General features: G+C 42.3%; 2 protein-coding genes across 2 annotated transcripts; both read right to left on the bottom strand.

Moving 5' to 3' along the window:
• Positions 1 to 15,750: 15,750 nt before the first annotated feature.
• Positions 15,751 to 16,545, bottom strand: LOC122663058. Its single transcript, XM_043858764.1, has 2 exons — positions 16,432 to 16,545; positions 15,751 to 16,266 (listed from the first exon to the last, which is right to left on the bottom strand). The coding sequence occupies exons 1-2, from the start codon at positions 16,543 to 16,545 to the stop codon at positions 15,751 to 15,753; spliced, it is 630 nt and encodes a 209-aa protein (XP_043714699.1).
• Positions 16,546 to 16,772: 227 nt separating this feature from the next.
• On the bottom strand, positions 16,773 to 17,135 carry LOC122663057 (uncharacterized protein K02A2.6-like). Its single transcript, XM_043858763.1, has one exon. It carries the CDS (start codon positions 17,133 to 17,135, stop codon positions 16,773 to 16,775), a length of 363 nt encoding a protein of 120 aa, XP_043714698.1.
• Between the last annotated feature and the right edge of the window lie 8,616 nt (positions 17,136 to 25,751).

The following is a 25,751-nucleotide window of genomic DNA, read 5'->3' as shown; positions in this document are numbered from 1 at the left end:
GGTACCCGGGTGTTAGATGGAATGAGACATTGATACACCCGGAATACCTCTTAACACGATAGGATTCATGTAGTATATCTGTAGTTAGGCTCAGTTCCCTATGCTATGACCCTTATCAATAGGGGTTTTGTTAGCAGAACTGTGAGTTAGAAAGAGAGAAAGAGAGAAAGAGAGAAAGAAAGAATGAGATATAGAATGTATTTCATTGATAGGTAAGCCCTCAATTTATAATAGACGAAAAAATACAAAAGGATAGAAATACCCCTAACTAGCTGACTCTATAAGAGCAACAGTCTATACCTAATGAAATAAGAATTAAACTACACCAAAAGGACTAGAATACCCCCACGGTATTCTGGATTACATATTCCAACACTACCCCTCAAGCTGGATTATACATATACAAAAGAAGCTCTAGCTTGAACTAATAAGAAAAAAAAATAAAAAACTCCACTATTCTAACACTCCCCCTCAAGTTGGCGCATATAAGACACTAATGCCCAACTTGAAAATGGGAAGAAACAGAGTTGCAATAGAGTCCAACTTGATAGATGAATGAAGCACCCAAATAAACCTTCAAAAATTTGAAATAATTGATCTTCAAAACCTGAACAAACATAATCAGCACACTAGGACTAGAATATCTTCAAAAAAAGGCAGCTTCAACGATCTTCAATAGCTACCTAGTGATGAATCTCAGATTGTCATAGTGACATAAAAACTTGAAGATAAAGATCTAGGGCAGGTAAGCAACGAAAACAACTAAATCAAGCAGTGGAAAAACTGAATCAACCTAACTCTAAGTCCTAAAATAGCCAGGCAGTAGTCAAATATCTTCAATACTCTAGTACTTCAATCTCCCCCTTATGACAAACTCAACCCAATAACAAAGGATACCCAATGGCAATGATGGAAACACTGATCTTCTATGTTTTGCAACAAGTGTTCCTGCAAGTTCTGCTTCTGCAATGTCTGCAGGTGTACTATACATAATATCCCCCTCACGTGTAGTAGTACACGTGGACATAACAGAGATGATGAATGACATAGTGCAAAAGGATAACCTTCCAGAGTTCTCCAAAGGTGCTATGAGTAATGGAAAAGAGGTAGTAATGGCAAAGTAGATTATACCATAAACTTCCAAAGTTGTTATTGGTAAATGCCAAAGGTATGGTATGGGAGATGGGTAAGGAAAAAAAAGCAATGGGATAAAGAACCATGGACAAAAACAACAGAACACAGTAATCTTCAACCTTCTTCAATCAATCAAACTAACTCTGAAACACCAATCTCCAATGATCAGATCTGAATTAAAAAAAAAAACAGGGCTGATTTGTTATAAGGAGAAGGCAAAACTTGATCGATCTTCACACAAGGAAGAACCAGTGTGCTAAATTCCAATCTATAAACTCCCATATACTAAATAGAACTGATTAAGATATCTAGGCAGAATTGATGTAATAAGCTTCTAGAAAACTTGGATCAGTCTTGAGTCAGTGAACAATGCTAGGATCAAGCTCTCATAGTAAACTGGATATAAACTTGTAGAAAAGCTTCACACAACTGAATAGATTCGTAGTCACAACTAATAAACATGGAACACACTGTTGTAATCCCAAATAGAAACCAATCTCCAGGGTAGTAGATCCGTCTCTTCAACAATGTGAAAGAAATTTGATATCCAATAGTAGGATACTTAGTCTCAAGAACAGGACAACAATATTCCACATAAAGGCAGCAGTAACAGGTTAAGCAGTCATGCTTACAGAAGCCAATCAATAGAACCAGCAAGGTATGTAGTAAAGCTCAATAGAACCAACAAGGTATGTGGTAAAGCTCAATAGAACCAGCAAGTATAAGATAATAACTCAGTGGATCCAATAGTAAGTGATGTAGCCAGCCACATAGGAACTAGAAACTAAATAGGTTGATAGTTGGTGAAATCGAGCCATAAGATTGAAACCTGAATTTTTTCAAAAAAAAAACTCCAAGAATGATGCTGTAATTTGGGTTGAATACTCCTTTGATGGTGATAAAACACTCCTCAAAAAATCAGCAAGAGAGGAGTGCCCTACCCCTGAAACTTGAGATCGATTGGAGGGTAGGGGGCTTCAAAAAACTCATGATGACTTATCAAAGTGTGATGATTTTAGGTAATAGATGTTGTCTGATTTTAGGTAATAGATGTTGTCCTCAGCTGCTTGAATGGATCTCCAATACGAATAACCAATCTCCTATAGTGTTTGAGACTTGATCTTCAAGAGGTAGAAACACCCAAAAGTGTAGAAAAAATAGGACAGCAACTATTTTAGGTAAAATACTTCTTCTAGCCATAAATAATTGAAGTAGATTGCCTCTCTTGATAGTAGAAACACTTCTAAAAAACTCCAGAAGCAGTAGGTAACCCTAGCCCAAAAAATCGATTAATGTTAGGGTTTTGGAAAACCTTGAAAAATAGAGATCGATTGGGGTAGGGGTCTTCTAAAAAACTTGGATAGGTGCAAGATTGAGGTCGAGTGGTCCTAGTAATGGAAGTAATTAGCCCTCCAAAAATCAGCAAAAGCTAAAACCTGTAACCCTACATTCGATTGGAGTCAGGATTTTTAGCAGGTAACCAAATTAGAAGGTTAAGGAAGCTTTACTGTAAAAACTAATCTAGTCATCAGAAAGGGTCCAAACTTAGGTCGAGTGGGGCTTATAGTAGTAGAGAATTACCTCCCAAAAATCAGCTGCATCTAAAAGGAGGAACCCAAAAAATCGATTGAGGCAGGGTTTTGAAAAAAAAACCCTAATAAAGGAGATCGATTGGGGTAAATCAAGGCTGGGAAAGAAATGAAAGGAGAGTAGATGGAAGAGGGTAGAAAGGTGCTAGGAAAGGTTGCATAGGAGGCTTCAACAATGGATGATTAGCCTTCTTGAGTGAGAGGAATCTGATCTTCAAGAAAATTCTGGAAACCTTCAAGTTGCAGGTATGATTCCAGCAGAATTTTAATGGAAAAAAGTAGATAGGATGGAGGAGGGTAGCAACTAAATCATTGGTTTAGGTTTTACCTCATTAGTGCTGCCCCCTTACAAGGATGAGAAGAAGAAAACCAGAAGAAGGTGAAACCGAGAAAGAGAGAAAGGAGGGAGAAGTAGATTGAAGAGAAGAAGGGTTTTTTCTTTCTAACCTAGATCAAACCTACTTTGATACCATGTTAGCAGAACCGTGAGTTAGCAAGAGAGAATGAGAGAATAGAATGTATTTCATTGATAGATAAGCCCTCTATTTATAATAGAGGAAAAAATACAAAGGGACAGAAATGCCCCTAACTAGTTGACTCTATAAGAGCAGCAGTCTATACCTAATGAAATAAGATTTAAACCACCCCAAAAGGACCAGAATACCACCACGGTATTCTGGATTACATATTCCAACAGGTTTAGGTGTTGGGTAGCCAGAACACCTACCACCTATGGAGAGTTTGAGAGGCCAGGCCAGGGGTAGTAATGATTATCGAGGTCTGCCTCTGGGTGGTATGAGGCTACGGCTGACGTGGGCCCCAAGGTAATAACTGAGGCTTCCCTGTGGCGAGAATGGAAGGGCCCACAGTGTCTCCCGAGTTATTGCAATAGCATATACCCTTGACCTAGAATTCTGTGTTAGGTGGCAATACGATAATAATTACATGCACCATGGACTATTTGTGATTTATTTGTGTTTGTGCATTCCCCATCCCCCTCACTGGCTCAGTGGAGCTAACCCCCTTTGTGCACACTTTTTTTTAGATGTTTTTGCAGATGATGCTTATTTTGTTGGACTCGAGGTTTAGGCCTTGGAGTATGATGACATCGGTACAGAGGACCCTGAGGCTATGACTGAGGAGCACCTTGATGGGTGTCCTTGTGACGACTATCCCTACGGGCCATACTGATACTTGGGACTTGTTCCCCTTTTTTATTCTTTTGGGGCCTGATGCCCTTGTATAAACATTTATGTTATACCCTTTTGTAGTTACTTGATGGTCATAAGGAATGTGTTAACTAAAATACTTATTATCATTAGCCAGTGACATCATGTATCTATTAGATTATACGCTTTTGCAATTACTGATCTTTTTTTTTGGAATGTAATATTCCTTTATCTTTGCACTCTGATATTTCTGTGTTTTTTTTTTCTTTTTTTTTTAAAATCCCAAATCTTCTCTGGGACCTGGGCCAGCCCCTATAATTTTATTCAAATAATCCAAATAAAAGAATTACAAGGGGGGACTTTCTTGCCTTACCCCAAACCGAAGCCGTGGCACCACTCTCACTCTCCAAGACAGATATAAAACACAATCCCACCCCAGAGCAACAAAATTACATCCTTAAGACAGGTAACCTAATAGCATCTTCCCGAGTGATCCTCAGAAGCTCAAACAGAAGGTCCTGTTCTCCATGGAACTCAATGTCAGATTCCGCTGCACAAGCACAATTAGCTAACCAGTCGGCTACTCTATTCCCTTCTCTGTACGTGAAGCTAATCCTTGGTCTAAGGGACCTAACCAACTCAATCGTTTCCTGGAACCAGTACCACCCTCTCCAAGAAACACATTCCCCATTGGAAATACTTTGGATTGTTACCATGGAATCCGAGTTGACATCAATGGACGCCAATCCCAGGTTAAGACAGAGTTTTAGACCGTCCCCCAACGCCCTTAGTTCTGCAATCGAGTTGGTGGATTCTCCATAAAACTCTGAAAAAGTAGTGATAACTTCCCCTTCTGTGTTTCTAATGATACCCCCTCCACCCCCTCTGTTAGGGTTCCCTTTACAAGCACCATCAATGTTTACTTTAACCCCAAACACCGGTGGACACCATTATACTGGTTTGGGCAGTCTTCTGATGGGCGGGTGGTGCGCTAAACCAAAGAACTCAAGGATGAGAGGTTCCTCGAAATTTGGGGATTTGAACGAGCCATATAGCGGAACCTCTCGCAGCCAATTCCTAATTGTTTCCATGACCTCACCAGCCGATCGAGCTCTCTCTCCGTGCTGCATGTTATGTTCCTTCCACAGTTCCCACACGATAAAGACTGGTAAATAACCGGTAATAACCCCACACTGGGTTTTCCTATTCGCCTGACCTGCCAAAATAACATTTTAGCTCTTACATCCTGGTAGTGAGTATTCTCCACTTCCATCAGCCGTGAGTAAAAGGACCAGACCTTCGAGGCCGTCCCCCCCCAAACCAGGCAATGGGAAGCCGATTCGTTCTCCGGACTGCCACTATACCTACATCTTGAAGCCAGTGGTATACCCATCTTCATAATAGCGTCGTCAGTGGCAATACTTGCACACAGAATTTGCCAAGAAAAGAAACTCACCTTAGTCGGGATCGTTCGATTCCACACTCACCTAGCAAAGGGCTTTTCACACGAGGCCGTTCTCACAATATTCCAAAGGGATTTAGTTGAGAATAGTCCCTTCCTAGACGGCGTCCATATCATGCGGTCTTCTTTGTTAGAAATTGTGAACTTTTTGGCTCTAATGTCTTCTCTGACCAAGCTCGAAAAGATCTGAAGGAGAAAATCCTAACTCCATTCTCCCATTGGACTTAGCACCAAGCTCACTAAGGTTGAAAGGTCCAAATGGGCAGCCCCATCCACTCGATCCAGCAGTGGTCCCCAACCAGACCAATCATCGAGCCAAAGGTTGATGTCCCCCCTCCCAATTAGCCAACGTGATTGGGATAGAAGAGTGTCTTTACAAAGCAACGCCCGATGCCAAGAAATAGAGCCCACAAATCTCGATTTTGCTAAGCTTATATGCCCATTCTTTAAAAAATTCACTCTAAAGAAAGCACACCATAATGAGTCTGTTGATAAAGCCCGCCAAAGCCCCTTCAACCGTAGTGCCAAGCTTATGTCCTCCAACCTTCTAAGGCCCAAGCCTCCTTCTTGCATAGGCCTACAAACCTTTTTCCACCCTACGCAGTGGCGTCGCTGCCCCCATTCAGATTCTCCATATAGAAAATTCGAGCACAGACTTTCAAACCTTTTAATCATTGTCTTAGGGATATCCAGGGTGGAGATGAGGTGAATTGGCATAGATGCTAACACATGCTTGAGAAGAGTAACTCTGCCACCCGAGCTCAACACTTCCCCTTCCAGCCGATAATTTTCTATCTCACTTTAGCCAAAAAATCTTCAAAGAAATTTACCCGCAACCGTCTTGTGAAGAGAGGAGCGCCCAGGTATGTAATTGGAAGGCTCTTCCGCGTGAAACCTATTACCTGCTCAATCCTTCTACTCCTTTCTCTCCCACCACATAACAACTCTTAGATTTATTCACTAACTGTCCAGAAGCTTCCTCATATCTAACAATGAAGCCCATGATATGCTTTAAGGATTTTTTAAGGCCCTTAGCAAATATAATGGTGTCGTCAGCAAAAACATTATGAGATATTCCTGGGCACCCTCTTGAAAGATGATAAAACTTAGTTCTGCCTTCAACAAACAAGGAGCGAAGACCCCTGGCCAGAACCACCTCGGCTAAGATAAAGAGAGTTGGTGATAAAGGATCCCCCTGCCGCACTCCCCTTGAGGACTTAAAGAAACCAGTAGGTTCACCATTCATAACCATTGAGAACCATCAATTCTCAACAGATTTCCTAGTCAACCTGTTCCATTCATCAGCAAAATTGAATTTCCCCAACACCTTATACAGGAAGTCCCATTCGAGGCGATCGTATGCTTTGGCCATGCCCAGCTTAAGCACAACATTACCCCCACGGATCTCCCTATTGATCTCCTAAACCACCTCTTGAACCAACGCAACACTGTCATGAATGCATCGACCCTGAATAAAGGCACCTTGCTCCTCGAAAATAATAGTAGGGAGAATGGAGGAAATTCTAGCAGCAATAATCTTAGCAATTTTTATAAGAGAAATTGCATAAACTTATAGGGCGGAAGTCAACAATTACTTCTAGGTTATCCTTCTTAGGAATAAGCACTAAATTTGCCGAAGTGTAGCTTCTTGGTAAGAACCCACCTGTGAAGAAATCCTCCACCGCAGCCTACGCGTCCTTACTGATAATGTCCCAGCATGTCATAAAAAAATATTTAGAAAAGTCATCAAGACCCAGGGCACCGTCCCTGGATAAATGGAAAACCGCCTGTTTAACCTCCTCCATAGATGGGATTTTCACCAGTGCAGCATTGTCCGCCTCTGTAACCAGTCTAGGAATAAACTGCAGTAAGTCCGCATCCTGTTGACAGTTTTGAGAAGAGAATGCTTCAGAGAAATAGTGAACAACTTCGGCTGCCACTCCTGTTGCCCTGTTAATCCAGGAGCCGTCCCCACCTTTGATTTCTCCACCCCTTGGTTTCTTCGTCTAATATTGACCATGGTGTGAAAGAATTTAGTATTTCTTTCCCCTTCCTTCAACCAGCGAACCCGTGATTTTTGTCTCCAGAATATTTCTTCCTGTAGCAACACACTCTGGAGTGCTTGCCGAGCCTCTGTCAATTCCCTTTCTGCAACTTCATTAGGGGATTGAACGACTGAAATCTCTACGCGACACACCTTATCCTCCACTGCTCTGGCATTCTGATGGATGTTCCCAAACACTGATTTATTCCAAGACCGCTGACAAGGACGCAGAGCTTTAAGCTTATAGTGTAGAACCTGAAGGGGGGGACCCAAAACATGGCGAAACTCAACAATTCCCAGCACATTCTAAAAAATTTGGGTGGGAGGTCCACATTTGTTGGAATTTAAAGGTGGACACTCTGCTCACCACATGCATAGAAAATTCCAGGAAAGTTGGAGCGTGATCCGAACATACCCAATTGAGGGAGGACACTTTGTTAACTTTAAAATTATTCACCCATACACCATTAAAGAGGAAGAGGTCCAAGCAAGCCAAGACCTTACCTGCGCCTTCCTGATTATTAATCCAGGTGAACTCATTACCCTGGAAACCACCATCTCTAAGACCAGCTCTATCGATGAATCTACCAAAATCCTCCAACGAATTGGGGCAAGGGGATCTCCCCCCAGTCTTTTCCCTTGGGTTTTGGATTGCATTAAAGTCACCACCCACCAGCCAGGGATAACCCTACTAGTTGTTGACCTCTAACAACTCGTCCCAGAGTAGACGACGTTCCCCCACAGAGCACAGCGCATGTACAAAGGACATCAACATTGTGGGCATGTTTGCCACTTCGCACCTCATCGTGATACTTTGCATATGACTCTTGATCAGAGTTTCCTGAATCCCCTCTTTCTAGAAAAGCCACGATCTGTCTCTGTTAACCACGCCTGTAGATAAAACAAAATCCATACCCAACTTCCTCCTAAGCCGGTCAGCCTTATCAAGCTAAATTTTGGGCTCAACAATAGCCACCATCTCCACCTTAGAAGATAAAATAATTGATCTTAAACACCTTGTTACCCAAACCCAAATATTCCAAAATAAAATATTCATTAAAGCACATGTGAAGCTGGGAGGGAGGGTCTTATGGACCTCGTGATTCGACGTGAAACCGAGGTTGGGACATACTCCATGTCTACATCCTCAACCACCAACTCAGAGCCATGCACGTTCTCCTGATGCCAAGCTAACCTTTTCTCCTTCACCCTGGCAAGGAAAGACTGAAAACCCTTCTCAAGGTTACTGCTCGCCATGCGGAGCTCTTCAAGAGCGGCTACCCGTGGTAGCACCCCCTTATTTTGTAGCAAAACCAAATCATCCACCATGGCTATAGCCGCTGCCGCATCCCCCCTGTAACTTTTACCAATGAGCCAGCCTCAACTGAGGCGAGCTCCTCTGTTAACAACACCTCCTCTGCACTATGCAAGCTCCCCGTAATTGAGTCTATGCCCTCAGATAAAGAAAGTGTATCTCTGTTGTTCCCATCCGTGGTGTCCAAGGTCCTACCTGTGGGCCTCCATTGCCAAGAGGCCCTGCACTCCTCCTGTTGTACGTCTTCCTTACGTGATGGTTCTCCTTGTGCCATAATTTTCTTGGAGCTTTCATCATGATTCTCCATGCAAAGGTCTCCTATAGCCAAGGCTTCGTCCCTCTGCAATTCCTTACCTTGAATGGACACAGCAGTAGCCACTCCATCACCAACTGCCACACCCTCCATCGTGCCAGTCATGGGTCCCTGTGCCAGCAGCGCAGCCCCCACGCCCCTTGCAATAATATTATCAACCATCGTCTTCCTATAGACGTCCCTCGAGTGCCCTAATTTTGAACAACCCATACAGAAGGCAGGGAGACATTCATATATTACTTTTTGAAAGAAACCGAGATTGCCATAGCCTATCCAAATCCTATCTAGAAGAGTAGAGCGAAGGTCAACCTCCACGCAGGCCCTCGCAGCCACAGTATGTGAACACGCCGCAGTAGCCCCATCCACTTTTAGAACCTTTCCCACTGCACCCGCCATCGAGCGAAAATAATTCCCTTGATATAGATTGATTGGAAGACTTGGGAAGGAGCCCCAGATCGGACCAATAGGTGACTCCATGCCAGGTTTGAAGAACCTTGTCGACTTAAAGAAATGGAAGGGGTAGCCCTTAATGGCCACCTGCTCCTTCAACCAAACCCTAATGTAATCCGCATGGTTTAGAAACCGAAGCAACAGATACCTGGAGTCCAACGAAGAGATTAAGACATCTGCCGATAGATGAAACGTTGATTACAGGGCACGTTTGACGTCAAATAGTGAAGGTCTGCCGTAGGCACACTTGGCCACTAGCGTCAGTTGCAGAGAATTCTCAGATCTAGAAATCTCCTCTTTGGAGAAGAAAATTGCCGGTGCACCCATGTGTGTCGAGGGAGCTTTCAAGGGGACCAATGGAGGAGCAGCCGTGGTCAAAGAGGCCACCACCGACATGAAAGTGAGAGCAGGCGCTGGTCAGATAGCCGGCGGCTAATCCTCCAGCGTTGGAGGATCGGCCATGAAACCTCACAAAAAACTGGTGCTAACATGCACCTGTAGAGCCCTCCCAAAAACTAAGGTGCTAACATGCACCCCCCTTGTCAAACGATTTCCTCTTTGACTGACATTACTGTGTTTAATATTAGTTTATGAATGTGGATTGGGACACTGTATCTGTGATCCTAGTTACCCCTTTTATTGTACTTTATTCCTACCTGGAACGGGGGCGTGACTTAGGTGATCTTCACTACTTCCTTGGCATTGAGGTTGTGAGAAGCATAAAAGGTATCACTCTTTCCTTGAGGAAGTATGTTTAGATCTTTTATCTGATACTGGCATGCTTGCATCTAAGCCAGTGGATATTCCCATAGACCTCATCAGAAGTTTGGTATAGATGATGGCGATCCTCTTAAAGATGTGCACCAGTACAAGAGTTTAGTTGGAAAGTTGATTTACCTTACTATCACAAGACCAAACATTTCTTTTGCTGTTGGCGTTCTGAGCCAGTTTATGCAAACTCCTCAGAAAGCTCACTGGGAGGCTGCTATTCAGATACTTCATTAGTTAAAGGGTGCCCCTGGTAAAGGTTTGGTTTATCGACCAAATCGGCATATGGACCTGGTCGCTTATTCTAATGTAGATTGGGCTGGGTCGGTAAGTGATCGTCGTTCCACTACATGTTATTGTACGTTTTTGGGGATAATCTTATCTCATGGCGTAATAAGAAGCAGACTACTATTGCGTGGTCGAGTGAAGAGGCAAAGTACCGGGCTGTGGTCCACACCACAGCTGAGTTGATGTGGCTCAAGTCTCTTCTCCTTGAGATGGGATTTTCTATGTCAATGCCGATGAGGATGTATTGTGATAACTAGGAAGCGATATATATTGCTAGTAACCTGGTTTACCATGAGCGGACTAAACATATTGAAGTAGATTGTCATTTTGTTCGTGATGCCATCTTAAAGAAACTAGTTGAGACTCCATTTGTTTCATCTTCAAATCAGCTAGTTGATGCCTTCACCAAGTCCTTCTTTGCTCCTAATTTTTGCACTTGTTGTAACAAGCTGGGCATGGGAGACCTATATGCTCCAGCTTGAGGGGGAGTGTTGAGAATTAGGGGTAGTTTTGTCATTGTTATTTTGGGTTTTGTGTACTTTTCTTTACTTTATGTCTTTATTTGTTAAGATGTAATAGGTGAGGGCTTAGGGGTAATTTTTTATAACCCCTAACCAACTTACCAAAAGTAATAGATCTCTTTTATTAATAGAACCCAGAACCTGCGATAGAACATATCTTTTATCGTAGGTTGCCTTTCCTTCTCTTGGCAGTGTACTTCATATCCTTCATTTTATTCTCTTCGTCTCTCTTCTACAGATTAGTTAGATTCTGATTTCTAATAAAAACAATCCTATGCAAATGATTTTTTTTGTATGTAAAGAGATGAAACAATCAATTCTATGCAAATATTCATGATGCAAACATGGGCAAATGAAATGCAATCACATACGATCGTAGATGCTTACCAAATATCCCCTATTTGTGCACTACACAATACCTATTCTTCACAAATGGTTAGTGAGCAATTGTGATGGCATCATAAAAAAACCTAGGTAGAGACAATCTGGGAATCTCTCAAACATTTTACATGATTGTGATTCACACCCCTTTTTCTTGAAAAACTATTTATATTTGCAAAAGCATTTCATTTTGAAAACCTATTGCACAATTTCACATAGGCATATTATTCACATCCCTATTACACGCATAGTCTCAACAAACATTAAGGGGCTAAGGTCGAATGGGTAGAACTTTGCCCCAATGAGTCAAAATGGCTATGAACAAGATGGGTGGATAGGTCATTCTTCCCTTCTTCCATGGGTGCCATTGTTCTTTTCCTCTGCATGGTCATTTTGCCTCTTAGGCCTAGATTCTTCAATGATTGAGAATCAATCCCCATGGATAGAATGCCCCTTCTTTTTCTCTTTTTTTTTTTTTTTTTTTTTCTTAATCTCGCATCCCAAAGAAATAAATCTTCTTCCTCATGCCCCCATCATCTACCTTATCTTGGATAGAGATTGCCTCAGCGACTACTTGATTCCTCTTCTGGTATTCCATTGGTGACTTTGTTGGTTAAAAAGAGTGAGCACACTGTTGCTGGCGTTCCCAGCCCTAAATTCCCTGGATCTTGGTAGACAGTTTTTATTTTTATTTTTATTTTTATTTATTTATTTTTTTGCATCATTGGGCCGTATCAAACAGAGAGATATTGATGCATAAGAGGGCAAAACAGAAATATAGAGAGTAGAAAAGATGGAGAAGTAGATGGATGAACAGAGAACTGCTCATGTGGAAGGACCAAACTTGATTGTTCTTTTATCAAGTTGCCTACGTACCCTAATTAGGGATCAGGTTGAACATAGTTCAGGATAAAGATGTCCCATTGTCAAAGCCTAGATAATTAAGTTCCATCATAACCGGGTGAGCTCGAAGCTGTTGAGGAGAATCTCATCATTATTTAGCCTGAGAGGACTTTACTAGGTTGTAATGGGGCTTAGGACTAGGTTCCAAAGGATGGTAAAGGCTCTAATGTGCCCCTAGGGTCCAACCATTTCATGACACTTCTGCTCCCACAATTCAACCAGGAATTTGGTAACTGAAGCTTTTTTTTCTTGGGATTTTGACCATTTTTCTTTGCAGAAGTGTAATCCAGAAGTTTGGTAATCCCTCTCGTGCTTCAACTGAGGGCTTTGGTAATTTCTCCTTCGAAGATTGGTTGATAATTTTGACAATTCCATCCTTGAAGGAAAATTGGCAATTTTTTGCCCCTATGGTCTAATTGCTCCTAATTTGTTGCAAGATCTTGAGCTAATACATCCTCTGTCTCTTTCTCATTTTTTTTTGCTCTCTCTCTTCTTCTTTTTTAATTCATTTTTTTCTTTTAAGATTGGCCCAACTTCGGTTGTGGAGATGGAGCTCTTTGTTTTTTATCCTTGGCGAACATATTGCCCTTGTAACATCTTACTTCAACACAGAGACTTCTTCCGGTGAGACCTTAGAAGCTGGTGGGACATTTGATAAGCATGAGGATATATGGATAATGGGGTGTAGGTGGGCCAAGATTAGTTTTTTAAGGAAAAGGATATGGCACAACTGGGGACCTAGAGGATTTTGTTGTCTCGGGATTTATCCGGGATAATTGGCGGCCAAAGGGGGCCTTCCTTAACAGGCTTTATAAGATGAGATCTTCATCTAAGCTTCCGGCTCATTGGAAGGGGATCAGATGTATGGAAATCTCAAGATCTTTGACCATCAAGACTTTAACATTAGAAAAAGGGGTAATAGATTTGGTTTTTTAACTAATAGTTATGAGATCATCATATACTGCTTTTTGGATGAAAGTAAACCAAAAAAAAAAGAAGAGAATAAATAGATAGAAATGAAAACATGTTCATTGGTAGCTAATGGAAAATACACTGTGGATGAGATTACAGAAGGAAATTTGATTGAATAAAAAAACCTAAATACCTAAGGGACGCTGACCCAGTGATGTCTTCAGTGCAATCCTGTTTGCACAAGAGTAAAGTACTATCGTTGCTTTGTCACTGGAATGTGCAGTTGGTACCATCAAAAGTGCCCTTCTAATTGGAGCTGGGTACTGGATTCATTTCAAGTCGGCCGACAAGACTGATGCTCATCAAGTTAATGATCATAGTTTAATGCCTTCGGGCTACAGTGATGTCCTCAGTTTGTGTCTGCCCCTGTTCCATTGGAGGAATATGGAGAACTTGTTTTGACAACCCCGCCTCTTTGCAACCTTGCAATGTAGAGGAAGTAGTCTCTTTCTGTATTGGTAGTGACATCAAAAGGGTTTTCCCATAAACTCAGAGGGATCTGGTCCTTAGGGACTTCATTAATCTCACATAGATGACTCCTTATCTTCTCCCAATGATCTCTTCTTGCACTCCTGTATCTAGTGAGGAGTATAGAAGATATAGAGGACATTCCATTTTGCACAACCAAATAATTGCTCGAGCCATTGAGTTTGTGTCTAAAATTGAAGAAGAAATTTCATTGTGTTTGACCTAGGGGGAACAAACTTTAGATGCAATTCATTCTGGCTCATATAGGTCAGCAATTCTGGAATGCAGAAGTTGAATGCTACCGCGTATTTTTCATAGAGATATGAAATAAAGGGCTTCAAGAGACCACTGGTAGAGATTTCCTGTCCCGAAGATATTGAAGAAAGGGTAATTTGGATGGACAGGAAGTCCTCAGAGGTCTGTGAGGATCCGTTTATTTTCAGGCCCTAGGGTGGCGCTCGGTTGGCAAGCGAGGAGTTTTTATGTTGCTCCTCAGTTGGAGGGAGAGAAGGAATGCGTCTTCTTAGGGGTATGGTTCAATTTATCAAGGGATGTAGATGTAGGTGTGGGAATGTTGGTGGAATGATTGGGCGATGCCCCTTTTTTTATTTATTTTATTAAGCTTATAGAATGGGAACAATACTTTGATCTATTTGAGACACTTACTTTTTCCTTTGCAATACACAATTCCAGATATTTTCATTTAATCCCTAATCATTACATGCATGGAAACGATAGAGAGGTAAGAAAAAACAAAAAGGGTGGGGAATTGACACATAGACCACAATGTCCCCCTGCAATTACATATTCCCACCATAGTTTATCCAGTAGATTCACAATCTTTGGCGTCAATTCTTTTGGTGGCTGACTCTTCTCTTCCATCATCTTGAGTAGTGACTGGTACTATGGTGGCAGTAGACGAGGCAAGTAGAAAGTAGTTTGAGTCAAGGAGGTTAAGCTCATCATGTTTTGCTTGCATCCATTCTTCTTCAGGCAATTTGCTTTCCATCAATACTTTGAGAGATGACATCTGGATTTCTATGGGTAATACTGCCTCCATCCTATAGACCAAGAAAAAAGGGGTTCCCCCAGTAGAGGTTCGATAAGCTCGTAACGCATAAGGGAGCTTTTTTGCCCAATCCTTATGGCTATCAACCATTTTCTACAGTATGACTTTGACATTCTTGTTGGCTGCTTCTACTACCCCATTAGTCTGTGGCCTATAAGTCGTAGACCGATGCCTTTGAATACCAAACTTGGTGCAGAACTTATCCACCTTTCCCCAGAAATGTGCCTTTGATCGGATATGAGGGCATGTGACACTCCATATCTGCATATAATGTTCTCTTTGATGAACTTTGCTAGACAACATAAGACTGCGCCTCCACCCATTTGGTGAAGTAATCTATGGCCACAAGGATGAATTCATGTCCATTGGACGCCTTTGGTGTGACTTTCCCAATTATATCAATGCCCAATGTTGAGAATGGCCAGGGAGCATTTAATGAATGGAGCTCCGTTGGAGAAATGTGAATGATATTGGCAAATATCTGGCATTTATGACATCTCTGCACGAATGTCGTGCAATCAACTTCCATGGCTGTCCAATAATATCCCATTCTAAGGATTTTCTTGGCGAGCATCCTAGCATTCATGTGCGGCCCGCAGATTCCCTGATGGATTTCTTCCATGATGACTTGGGTTTGTTCCTCGTCTACGCACAATAGTTGTATACCATCGTAGGACCTCTTGTATAGCAGATCGCCTTGAAGTACAAATTGCGTGGCATGCTTTTGTAACCTCTTCTGTTCACTGGCTGTAGAATTCAAAGGATATTTTCTTTCTCTGATGAAGTTAATGATGGATGCAGACCACGACCTTCCATTGGCTGTCAGAGCATTTACTGACCCTTCATATGCTGGTCCATGCCTCCTATCTACCAAAAATGGTCGAACTTGAGTATCTGGAGTGCATTAAACCATTGAAGCCAAAGTAGCTAGGGCGTTGGCAAATCTGTTATTATCCCTCGGTAAATATTCGAAGGTGATTTCATCGAAGCTCTTGAACAATTTCTCCAAATGTTCTTGGTAAGGCTTCAGCTTTTCATCCTTTATCTTCCACTTTCCTTGACTTTGACAAATCACGATTGATGAATCCCCATAGACTCTTAGCCTCTTGATCTTTAATGCCATGGTGGCTTGGAGATCGATTGCACATGCTTCATACTCTGCAATGTTGTTGGTGCAAGGGAACTCTAGCCGGAATGCAGATGGTAGATAGAGATCATCTGGGGTTATCAACAATATTCCTGCCTCATATCCTCTTTGATTGGTTGCATCATCAAAGTACAATTGCCACCAGTCTTCATAGTCTTCTTCCTCCACATATGCGAAACCCTCATTTGGGAATGAGTCTTCTAACGGCTGTGAATCCACCCCGGATGGGTGTGCAGCTAGATAGTCTAAGATTGCTCGCCCTTTTATGGATTTCTAGTTGACATATGTTATGTCAAATTCTGACAACAGCAACAACCATCTAGCCATCCTTCCTGTCAATGCTGGCTTCTCGAAGAGATATTTAATCAAATCCATCCTTGAGATGAGTCGGATTTGATGTGCGATCATGTAATGCCTCAACCTCTTGGTCACCCAAACCAAAGTGGTGCACGTCTTTTCCAATGGAGTATAATGAGTTTCATACTCCAATAGTTTCTTGCTTAAGTAGTAAACTATGTGTTCTTCCCCACTCTTCTGATCTTGTTGCGCCATCATGGATCCTAATGATGTTCCATCGATGGATAAATATAATAGCAGTGGTTCACCCAATATTGGAAGAACAAGGATGGGTGGATTCATCAGGTATTCTTTTATCCTTATGAATGCCTCTTGGCATTTATCATTCCATTACTTTGGTTCTTCTTTCTTTAGGAGCTTGAAGATGAGTTCACATATGGTGGTTAGCCAGACTATGAACCGAATTCTGTATTGAATTCTTCCTAAGAACTCCGGATTTCTTTTTCTATTTTTGGTGCTTGCATTTCTGTTATGGCCTTTATCTTGTCAGGATCTACTTGTATTCCTCTCTCACTAACAAGAAATTCTAGGAGTTTCCCTGCTGTTGCTCCAAACATGCACTTCTGAGGGTTTAGTCTTAGCTTGTACTCTTTAATTCGTTCAAAAAACTTTCTTAATACCGCAAAATGCCCCTGTCGAGTAACCGACTTGATAGTCATATCATCCACGTACACCTCCACTTCTTTGTGTATCATATCATGGAAATGGCTGTTGCCACTCTTTGATATGTTGCTCCAACATTCTTCAAACCAAATGGCATAGCCTTGTAACAATAAGTTCCCCATGGTGTGGTAAACGCTGTCTTTTCTCTATCCTTTGGACACATGTTGATTTGATTGTATCTGGAGAATCCATCGATGAATGATAACAAGGCGTGTTTTGCTATATTGTCGACTATTATGTCAATGTGCGGCAAGGGAAAGTCATCTTTGGGACTGACTTTGTTGAGGTCTCAAAAATCCACACACATTCTTATCTTCCTGTCTTTCATGGGTATGGGGACAATATTAGACAACCATTGAGGGTACTGTGTCACTTGTAGGAATCCTGCATTCCACTCCTTTATGACTTCTTGCTTGATCTTCTCACTCCATTCAGGTCACATCCTTCTGGGCTTATGCTTGACTGGTTGTGCATCTAGATAAGTAGGTAGTTGGTGTTGCATTATTTCTGGATTGATGTTGGGCATATCTTCGTATAACCAAGCAAACACTTCTTAAAATTCCTTTAACAGGGCTGTCATTTGACCAACTTCCTCTTTGCTGAGCGAGGCACCAATTTTAACCATTCGTGGGCATTGTTCAGTTCCTAGATTTATGGGGCATACGTCTTCTTGGACATATTGAGCTTTTCTTTGTTTTAATTTCTTTATTAAATGATGATGTTTTAGGATATCCTCACCCTTCAGAAGAAGAATCAAAAGAGGAATCAGATGGAGAGGAGACATACTTGGAATGGTTGATTTCATTCATGATAAGAGCAAGATTACAAGCAGACTCGACAGACTGGAAGGTACTACCCTCCTTGGTTACAATAGACTCATCGACAAACAAGACTAACTCGGAGCTGACTACTCCCTGAGACTCTTCCTTACTAAACCTTTCAGAGACACTGATCCAGTTCACCATTGGCTCTTGGACAGGGTGAATTAATAGATAAGGTTTTGGCCCTTCTTCCTCCCCTATAGAGATCATAGCTATTTCAAACAGTCCTCTGATGTTCAGTTCTTCTTTAGTAGCTTTCAGTTTCATCTGTTTTACTTCGAGGATGATCTAATCGATGTCCTCCTGAAAGAAGATTTCAAACCCTGGCTAGAGACTTCCACTGTTGTGATCGAACCAAGGCTAAACATTTTCATAATAAGGGAAGCTGTCACCTGCTTTGAAAAAATATCCATTTAAAGTCTTAAAGTATGGAGATGGTTTCTTGGCATTTTGGCATTCTCAGCTCATGTGATTAGGATAACTCCCTTTCTCTTGTGCTTTATATCCTAGCCCTTGATGGTTGCCATAGGTAAGAAAGTCAGGGAATTGTGGAATCACTTGTTAGTTCCTTCCTAATCCAAGTCCTGGAAAATACCCCATATTGTTCATCATCTTCAGAATTGTTCCGCTCCATGCGGATGGGTAACTGGATGGAATTATCTCCTTCAATTCTGAGGCCATTACATTGATTGCCCCAATCTCAAATCCACCCAACTGGGTATCTGTTAGGGCTTTCATGCCTACTTCAATGCTCGCCAAAGATAGTGATCATTTTTCCTTCATAGATGAATTTCATTTTTTGATGCAGGATTGAGGCTATTACTCCTACAAAATGTAGCCATGGCCATCCCAATAGCATGTTGAATGATGCTTGGATGTCAATTACTTGACATTCCACCGTGAATCGAGCAGGTCCAACTCAGATTTCTATGGTTAGAATTCCTAGCACCTTCCTTCTTATGTTATCATATGCTCGGATTGTTTGAGCAGAGGGCTTCATTTGGGTTAGATTTAACCCTATACAACTTGCAGCCTTGAGAGGTATGACATTGAGAGTCGACCCATTGTCAATCAGAACTTGAGGGACTCGGTTCCCATTGCACTCTATTATAATGTGCAAAGCTCAATTATGGTCCTTTCCTCTAGACAGGAGATCATTTTCTAGAACGAGAGAGATTGCATGGCATAGGTAGCCCCTACAATGTGTGAGAGTTCTTCTGGACCCATTTCTATTGGTACTTGAACCTTGTTGAGCGCTTTAGAACTGCTTCCCGATGCAACGGGGAGGCCATCAATAATCCCCAAATAGAGATGTTAGCTTGTACTTTTTTCAACTAGCTCAACACCTGATTTTCTGGCTCGTACTTGACTTAATTAGGAGCAGGTGCATAGGGCTTTTCTACAACCAATCCTTTATCTTTGAAGTTCTTTCCACTTCGGGTCTTTGAAACCTTGGGCTCTTTCCCTTTTATGATGAGTTCGACTGGGCACAGCTCTTCATCTTCCAAGTCACTTTCAGTTATCACAAGGGTTCCCACCATGGGACTCCTCCCTAGTGACTTCGCATTCTGGTTTTAAGGCGGCAATCATCTTTTGGGCCTTCTGTAGAATTTTGGACAAGGCTTCTTGCTTTTCATAGAGGTGTTTGATGAGCTGGTCATGGTCCGGCCTTCGTGGTCCTACTGGCATCATTTGTTGTATCATTTCAAAGATCTCGCTAGCTTATTGGAATCTCATTGCTTTGGATAAAGATCCAAAATGTTCTTCCTCTTCTGATGAGCCCTCTTCATCATTGGATATGACCAGATGAATATTTTTGAGGATCTTTCATTAGTGATTCCATATTGATGTTATAGAAGTAAAACCTATCATGTGCTCGTGCCCATTCGTGTTACTCCTTGCTTCCACAGTTTGGAGATGCTGGAGGACTTCCACACAAATCTTTCGTCAAAGCAAATACTAGGGTGACAACATCTTCCAATTCCTTCATAACTTGAGGCAATGGCCATTTTTCATTTACCGGTTGTTGTCGCCGCAGTTCTTCTTGGTACCGTTTATCTAAAAGTACTACTTCAAAAAGCATTTGATGAATCTTGTCAATCATTCTTAGGATCCCTCTTGCTTCGAATGGAAGGGACCAAGCTCCTGGTCCACAAATTTCCTCATACTGGTTCATAGGAGGTTCTACCTCCATTTCAGATGCTTCATCGGGTAATTTATTGCCCGTGTCTTCATCCATTACTTCTTCATTCAGATTTTTGTTAGACGTTTCCTCATCACTTGAATCATCCCCTTCTTCTCCACTGCTATCAACAGGGTGAATTCCTTCTGTTGGGTCAAAGTATGGATCTTTGGTATTGATGTTACCAATCCAAGTTTCCCATTCTTCCATCTTCTTCGGGGGCCCATAATATAGCTAGTTGTCTGAGTACAACATGGGATCTTGAGGAGGATTCTCAAAGAAATCTCTTGCCAAAGTGAGATTTAACCAGGTCATGTTCCTTAACTCATGTAATGTTCTCTAGAGAAAGTCTTCTTCCATTGGCAACTCTATCTTCTCGCATTATGCCGTGAAGTGTTCGCATACCATGTTTGGGAATTGGGAAGTAGCCTTATACAGGATGTCATGAGTTGTGGACATTAGCTCAAGGATGTCTTGCACTTGGTAGAAGATGCTCATATTCCATTTCAAAATGCCTTCCCTTTTGACGCACCACACCCTTCAATTTACTGGAGGCCCTACTTCTTCCTTCATCTTCTTGAGGGATAGGCTAAATGAAGTTTGTTGGGCCTGCTTCATCATCGTCAACTCCGATGCTATTTATCCATTGTAGGGTTTCAACGAAGAACTCATCTTCAGATTGTGGCTCAAAGTCTTCTTCTTCAGTATCGTCGGTCCCTCCTCCCATCTGGATAAGGAAAGTGTCTCCAGATACAGTTCACCATTGGCTAGTGCAGATACAGCTTGGATCAAACTTGGTGTGACCTCTTCAATTGTTCTAATGTTGTCTTTAGATGACCCCTCTTCAATGTGTTGAAGGTGAACTATGAAATCTTCTTCATCTTTCAAATTCTCCACATATGCCATGTGACTGATCTCATAATCGGTGAACCCGAATGTTCTAAGTTGCGCATTGGGTCTGAGGCTATCAAGTCCGTTCTCTAGAACTTCAAGCTTCATCATTTGATTATCCGAGGCTAGGCCTTTCCCTCGGTCACAATGTTGTCCGCCTTCTCTAAGCTTTCTGTGGCAGTTTGTCCTTGCACAGTAAACACATACCATCATTTTCTTTGCTCTCCTTTTTCAAGCATGCATGCTCCACCCACTAAATGGTATTGGCTGACTTTTGATCATCTCTTCTTTGTACATTTCCTTTAGGAAGTTACTGATATTGGTTCTTGCTTTTGTAGGGAGATCCATCTATCACATGAGGCAGACTTTGTCCCTCCATACTGTTCTCAATTCCCTCAAAGGTGCTTTCACAGTCCGGATTAGAGTGGTTCGGTCCAAATCCGTTGTCCCTTCTTCCAAAGCATCCACAGATCCCATGGATGATCTTGGGGAGTCAAGTTCATCTTCACTAAGCGAAACATTCAGCGTGGCAAATGTTTCTAGTATCTCACGCCATTGAGGGTATAGATACTCATGATACACACTCTATGTAGATTCTCTAGGATTATCTCCACTTACTCTTTCTCCGTTAGATGGGGTTGCATCCTTTCGGCTTCTTTACGGAACCTCCTAACGAAGTCGGAGAATCCTTCAGTCGGCTCTTGCCTTAGCGCCTCGAATTCTTTTCTTTTCTTCTTATTCTCCTCAATTTGGGTTGCTAGGATAGCCCTATAGGTTCGAGCATCCATCAGCTTTCGCTCTCGCTTCACAGGTTGAATCAAGACCGTTGGGTCCTTAAAGGGAACATCCTCTTGTAACATGTTCAGATGATCTGGCAGAGGGTTGGTAGTCACATTGGGCTGTTGACCTATCTTCAATTCAATTTTTGCCGCATCTATCAAGTCTTGGATCGCATGCTTGAGGTGTATGCATCTGTCTATTTGATGACCCTTCTTGTGGTAATAACAATGCCCCTGTAACTTATATCCTGGAGGTGGATTGGCCATATTCATGAGCTGCGGTGGTGCAACATCCAACATCCCTTCCCTCTTGAGTTTGAAGAAAAGGCGAGTGGGTGTCATACTGCCAAAGGTAAACTATTTGGGAGGGGTTGACTGTTTAGCTTGGATTACCAAAGGAGGAGCAACTGTCAAGCCTGCCCCTAACTGGCTAGAAATTTTGAATGAAGGACAGGAACCTCTGGCCAATCATCCAAACACCCTGTGGAGCATCACTCCAGTAGCTGAACCACTGAGAATGACTTCCTATATATACCTGCTAGAAGGTGGATTGTAGTTCCATGCAGTTGCACTGCACACTATATAATGTACAACACAAATCCTAGGTATTCTCTCTCTTATCCAAAATGTGGGACCCACACCTAGAAAGATGTGTATTGGACCCTGGGTAAGATATTGGTGCAAGGCCCAAGCCCTTGTGCAAGCATAGTGGAATTACAGCTTTGTTGTATTCTCTGGGTGATGCACTGGGCGATTGGACCTATCACCCAGTGAATCACCCAGAGTGGCTAAAATGGTTATTTTGGACTCTAGACAAGTGGGGACCACCCATACAGACCATGGACACCCTCTAGGGGTAGATGGGAATTTTAGGAACCATTACCTACCCTTGGACCCCTGTGGACCCCACCTGAGTTGCCAGAATTGCCCAGAATCAGTTTGAAAAATGCATTCTGGAGGGGGGGGGGCTGGCTGCCAAACAGACCCTAAGATGGGTTGGCCTATAAATAGGTAGTCCCAGCCTAGAATTAGAACTCTTACACTATTCAAACCATAGAGGGGGAGAAAGGAGAGGAAAAGAGAAGGAGAGAAGAAGGAAAGGAAGAAGAAGAGAAGGAGAAGAAGAGGAGGGGAAGGAGAACACTGGGCTGCCTTGCATCCAGCTCTCTCCCTACAACCCAGTCCATCTCAGGTATATATCTATACCCCTCTATGCTGCTGCTGCTGTTCCCTGTATTCTCCTTAGGATCTCTGCTCTATGCAGGTGAACCTGGCCAGGGACAGCCCAGAACACCTGGGGGCTACCTTGTGATGCCTCTGATCTAACATGCAAACCTGTTGCATGTAAGATCAGAGCATTTTATATGCATTTTTGTTGTTGTTTTATACTTGAGACTGAGATCAGTCTCTGTGCCAGACTGCACTGCCTAGTTGCACCCAGAACAGGTAGTCTGGGCTTGGATCTGTGCATACAAGCTAGCCCTTGCTTGGATTTATGTAGGAACAACCTATTGCCATGATTTCATACGTAAATCTGTCCTTGCATGTAGCCCAAAACGTGGCCTTGAGCTGAAACATAGCTGGGCTACTGCTCTCTAAGCTGACTGGACAGCTCCTGGCTTCCAAATGGTGGATCCAGGCCATGATCCATAAGGACCATTGGATTCCACTCCAAATAGGGCCCACAACAACCCCACATACATTTAGGATCGACCTTGGCACTACCCATGCAGAAAAATCCAAGAATTGGAGCCTGTTTACGCTTCAAACTGGCTTTGGGCGATGCACTGGGCGATTACCCTATCACCCAGTGAATCGTCCAGAGAATTAAAAAGGGGTGTACAGATGTCCTATCACTGTGGACCTTCACCAGTGGGCCATATACAGTGTGAGGAGGTGCTAAATGACCAAAATACCCCTCTTCACATCTGTTCAATGATATCCATACCTTGGGTACCCAAGTGGGCCCCACAGGACCTGGCAACCCTGCTAGAGATGGTCCAGCTGAACTACTGACCTGAGGACTAATTTGTATGACTATCAGGACTATGCACAATTGATTACACTGGTAAATACCAGATTTAACCCTGATCCACATCTCCGGATGATACACCGGGACATGGACCCGAAGGCCCAGTGCAAGACCCGGAGAATTCCAAGTGACACCAGACTAAACACCGAGTCAGACCAGTGAGCCTAGACCAACACTAGGTTATCCAAAACAATTTTGAATAATTAAAATAACACATTTCTGATTTATTACTTTAGGATTTGATCCCACGCTCGAGGTACACTGCCAGACACCGGCCGAAACTGAACCAGCAACTGAACCTGTAGGACCAGACCAAGGTGAGTGAAATATCATCGTGTATGTAAATGTAACATGATTAATATGATAAATTGAATCTTAACACATTGATACTATACCGTACACTTAATTTATGAATCTGGAAATCTGAAACCAATATTATGTTGACTGCTGGAATTTATGGTTGAATACTGTATGCTATATGTGATTGTTAGACTAGACGCCGTAGCCGGCTTGGAAATGAGGCCTGTGGTAGCTGGTAGAATGGGATGCGGTTGACACCACCTGACTCATACGATGCCATATAGACATGGGGCTAGAGTTTCATCACCCATGCTACGCACCCTTGCCAACAGGGGTTAAGGTGTTGGATGCCTGTGGGAGTGATCATATGAATGAGAAAAAAGAAAAGAAAAGAAAAGAAAATAAATATTATGACACCAAAATGGTGAATTATGGGCTATAAGCCGGGCTATAATCCAGAGAAAAGAAAAGTGATGAAAAAGGATGGATGCCTCATAGGTTAATCACAGAGGGCTGGTCGGGCTGACCTTGTGACTGATGCCGGAGCTGACTGGTCCTATCTGACAACTCAATGGGTGTATCACGGGAAGGTGTTAAAAGCCCGCACCGGGGATACATGTATTGGGGATTATAGTAGCACTAACCTGCCTTAGTTGTGATGTTAGGTAGCTAATAAATAAATTGAACTGCACCTCATGTAGGACTCATATGGTTGTGAATGCATATGCATGCATGCATGATGATATGTTTCATTCATGGGCTTGGTGGAGCTCACACTCTATTATACATGTTTTCTGTTAGATGATTCTGTAGGTGGATGTCACTGTGGCAGGGAGGCTTATTACCCGGAGGAGAGGCGTGGTGGTTATGACTATATTGGTGTGGACCCAGATGGAGGTCATACCGATGGTGCAAGTGTTCTCGGTGACTACTGAAGATGACCCGTGAAGGGTGTTGTTGTTGATGCTTTTTGTCTTGGGGACTCCTTTTTGTTTTTGATAGGAGTTTTTTCCTGTTTCATCTTTTAATTTTCTTCTTTTTGGGGCTTGGGTTACCTTGCCCTATATATATTTCTTTTGTATATGGTAGATATAGGTTTTACTATTTTATCTGTGGGTATGGGTGAGGAAATGATCAGAAACAATTATGTATATATATTATCATTTTCTATACTACTTAACTTTCCAAATGCTTTAATGAAATCATAGTTTCCGCAGCACTTTGAGTACCATATGATGTATTATGTGGATGTGTATGTCTGTGAATGGATTAACTGCTTCTAGATCCGTGCAATTTGGTGGATTGTTGGCATGCAATTCGGGTCACCTACCTAATCCTCCCAAGAGGTGGTTTGGGGTGTGACAGCAACTGTTGGTGAAATTTGCTTCTCAATGTACTGAACGGTAGTAACTACATTCACTTTGGGGCCTTTCCCTCTTCCTCCTTTGTTGTTCTTGCAAGAATAAGATCCGGAAGCCTCTTTGATTGAAGTTAGGGCTTGTTTCCCTTTAAAGAGCTTGTCCTTAATGCGTTCCCAATGGCTATGAGTGCTTCGAAGGTCTTGATGTGCTGACAGTAGAGGCAATCATGGTACTCTCCATGTAGGTTTTCCAATATGATTTCAACCTATTTTGATTCATTCGGGCGGTTCCACATCTTGTACGCCTTTTCACGAAACCTCATGATGAAGTTAGAAAACCCCTCGTTGGCTCCTTACTTTAGGGTTTCCAACT

The sequence above is a fragment of the Telopea speciosissima genome, chromosome 5, assembly GCF_018873765.1.
Source record: "Telopea speciosissima isolate NSW1024214 ecotype Mountain lineage chromosome 5, Tspe_v1, whole genome shotgun sequence".
Taxonomy (NCBI): domain Eukaryota; kingdom Viridiplantae; phylum Streptophyta; class Magnoliopsida; order Proteales; family Proteaceae; genus Telopea; species Telopea speciosissima.
Note: the sequence above shows the minus strand (reverse complement) of the source record. Positions and strands in the feature narration are given on the sequence as shown.